The 3,313-nt window shown below is 32.4% G+C and overlaps 1 protein-coding gene across 1 annotated transcript; it reads left to right on the forward strand.

The window, feature by feature from the left end:
* The first annotated feature begins 1,131 nt into the window (after window positions 1–1,131).
* LOC129962857 (hexokinase-2-like) lies at window positions 1,132–2,478 on the forward strand. The gene has a single exon (XM_056076857.1). It carries the CDS (start codon window positions 1,132–1,134, stop codon window positions 2,476–2,478), a length of 1,347 nt encoding a protein of 448 aa, XP_055932832.1.
* The last annotated feature ends 835 nt before the right edge of the window (window positions 2,479–3,313 follow it).

The raw sequence follows: 3,313 nt of genomic DNA on the forward strand, positions 1-3,313 counted from the left end.
TTTTTTATAATTTTTTCACAGTTTCAAACGATTCTCAGACTCTCTATATTTTTGTGATTTTCATCTACTAAACGTCGTTTCAGACCCTATGTTGTATGGTGATTTTTAATCCTCTTGACGTCTACTATCACGTCTCTGAATTTGTCGGCCGAATTCGGCAACACCCAGAATATAGAATTATTTACACACAATGTGTAAACAGAAATTGCAATTATAGAGCATTTTTTTTATTATCATTACATGGATCTTTTGATTTATCTAATTAAAAACTTTTGCTTGTTTTTGAAAATTTTCATTAGAAAAGTTTTCGATTTTCAACCAGACCTCTTTTTTTGAGAGGCTGTCCCTCAAACGAAAATTGATTTCTTTTATTCCTTTTTAAATAAAATAAAAGACTATAATTAAATTGATTCAGTTTTGATATGGAAATACAAGAATTTCATAGAACCATTAATAAATTTTAATTCTAAATCCAATGCCTCTTATAAACAGAGAAAAATTTTAAGCAAAACCTCAATTTTAATAACTGTTGCCATTGTAATAAACAATAGACCTTTATGGACGGAAAATAAATTATATTTTTCCTAAGGAAAGCAAAGGATTTTATAATTTGACATGCAATTCATTTACAACGTTAGGCTTGAACGATTTCTTTCTTTAATATTATTTGATTCGTTTCAAAATTAAGATATTTAAAAATGTTTAAGATTGTAATGTTATTCTCCAACTACATCTTTTGACAGAAATTTAATTTTCTTTCACTTTTGAACAACTATCAACATAGCACGTGATTATCAAAAGATTTATTTTAATAATACACAAATTTTGATTTGGAAAAATGGTAACATTGGTTTTATGTTGATTTATGCAAAACTACTTATTGTTTACTACTTCGATATAGCTTAAATACTTAAAATTCATACTTAGATTATAATCATTTTTAAAAGCCAGCTTTTTTTAGCAGTTATGCTTTATAAGAAGACTATAAAATATTCTCTCTTATCCCATTACTTGCATGATTGAACAAAAAGAACATCTGAGCAAGATGCGTTTTCATCTCTGATTTGGTATGTGGCCATTACGATCGCCGACGCTTAGAAACGGATTACTCAAAGTACAAAAACTTAAAATATGACAAATAAAATCAAAACTTTAGAAGATGTTTTGAAAGCCTTCAAGTTGTCTAACGATATACTTATGAAAATTTCTGCACTTTTATTAGAGGAATTCGAAAAAGGCCTCGACCCCGACAGAAATAGCCTTTCATGTGTAAAAATGTACCCTACTTTTGTAAGAGACGTGCCAAACGGCACTGAAGAAGGAAGATTCCTTGCTTTGGATTTAGGTGGAAGTAACTTTCGTGTTTTGTGTATTAATCTACATGGTAAACTTTATTACATGACGAGTAAAATTTATGAAATCCCACAGTCTGTCATGAATGGTTCTGGTGAAGCACTGTTTGACCATATTGCGAAATGCTTAGAAGATCATTTGGAGTATCTTGGTTTGCATAAACAAGTTTTACCACTCGGTTTCACATTTAGCTTCCCATGTATCCAAAAAGGGTTGACGAATGCTGTACTTGTAAGCTGGACTAAAGGGTTCACCTGTTCTGCAGTTGTTGGTAAAGATGTGGTTCAGATGTTGAGAGATGCCCTCATACGTAGAGGTAATGAAAGCGTTGACGTAATAGCAGTGGTGAACGATACCACCGGTACATTAATGTCTTGCGCTCATATGAATAGTGAATGTCGCATTGGTGTAATCATTGGTACAGGATGCAATGCCTGTTACATGGAGAAACTGGAAAATGTTGGAACATGGAATGAAGACCGTGATGACCCACAACAAGTCATCATCAATACCGAATGGGGTGCTTTTGGCGATAATAAATGTTTAGAATTCATAAGAACTGTCATCGATAGAGATATTGACGAGAATTCTCTGAATAAAGGAAAACAATTATTCGAGAAAATGATTTCTGGCATGTACATGGGGGAGATAGTTCGCAGAATCGTGTGCCAATTGGCGAGTGAAGGACAAATCTTCAAAGGCAAACTCCCTGAGAAGTTTAACACACCATATGCGTTTAAATCAAAATATGTATCTTACATTGAAAGTGACTGTAGTGGCAAAAGTGATGAAATTAAAAAGGTTCTTCAAAAGATGGAGGTTGAAAACGCAACTGAAAAAGACTATAGGATTCTGAGAGATGTTTGTAAGTGCGTGTCGACCAGATCAGCATATTTAGTGGCAGCCGGAGTTGCTACATTATTGAACAAAATGAAACGAGATTACACGGTGGTTGGAGTGGATGGCTCCGTTTACCGATTTCACCCATATTTTAAAGACCTCATGGAAATGAAAATACGCGAACTCACAGATTCGAAATATAAATTTGATCTAATGCTTTCTGAAGATGGAAGTGGTAGAGGCGCAGCTCTGGTAGCTGCTGTGGCTGCAAGAACAAGTAAATGAAAGTCGATACAGCTCTTAAATTATCGTCATTGCAGTTCTATGAGGTGCAATGATTGCCCGTGTTTAGGGATCTTTCAAATGACTTGGTTAACAAGTAACAATTCATCACAGTTCTATGTAAGTAATATTAAAAAAATGTTGACTGCTATAAATATTGTTTCTTCAATGACTAATCATTACTTTTATTAAATATTTTCAAGTAATATTTGATATTTTACTTTTTTTTCACCTTATGCGCCTAAAGTAAAAAATATTAAATAATTCCTATATTAATGTAGATGTAGTAATGCATAATGACTCAGATTATTATCGCCTGAGTTAGGTATTTTGCCGCCCTAGTCAATCAAAGAGAAACCCTTAACATAGTAAACTAGTCAATTCAATTTCAAAATTTAACACATTTTTAATTTAATCAACTTTTAATTATTTATTTTAGGTTAATTTTTTATTTTAGTAATTTTATGAAAATGTTTTAGTACAATTTTAATTTCCACGGCGATCGCTATAAATTGCCAATTCATGCAAAACAATGCCCAAAATTAGCCAAACTAAGAGCAATCCCACATGCTTTCGCGATGGGATTCATTTTGGCTTTGCATTCTGGCGTTATTCTTGACGTCGTTTTTATAGCGGTCGCCGTGAAAATCAAGATGTACCAATGCTTTTATTTTATTTCTTTATTGTGACTTATAGCTACGTAGCATCCACTCTTGCGCATAATATTTTTGAAGCAGATGCTTGATGCTTATAAGTATTGTAACAACTAAATGAACATAATATCACAAATAAGAACCTAATTAATTATACTTGATGTAGTGTTGATATTATTTTAATA

The sequence above is a fragment of the Argiope bruennichi genome, chromosome 3 (genome assembly GCF_947563725.1).
Source record: "Argiope bruennichi chromosome 3, qqArgBrue1.1, whole genome shotgun sequence".
Lineage (NCBI taxonomy): Eukaryota > Metazoa > Arthropoda > Arachnida > Araneae > Araneidae > Argiope > Argiope bruennichi.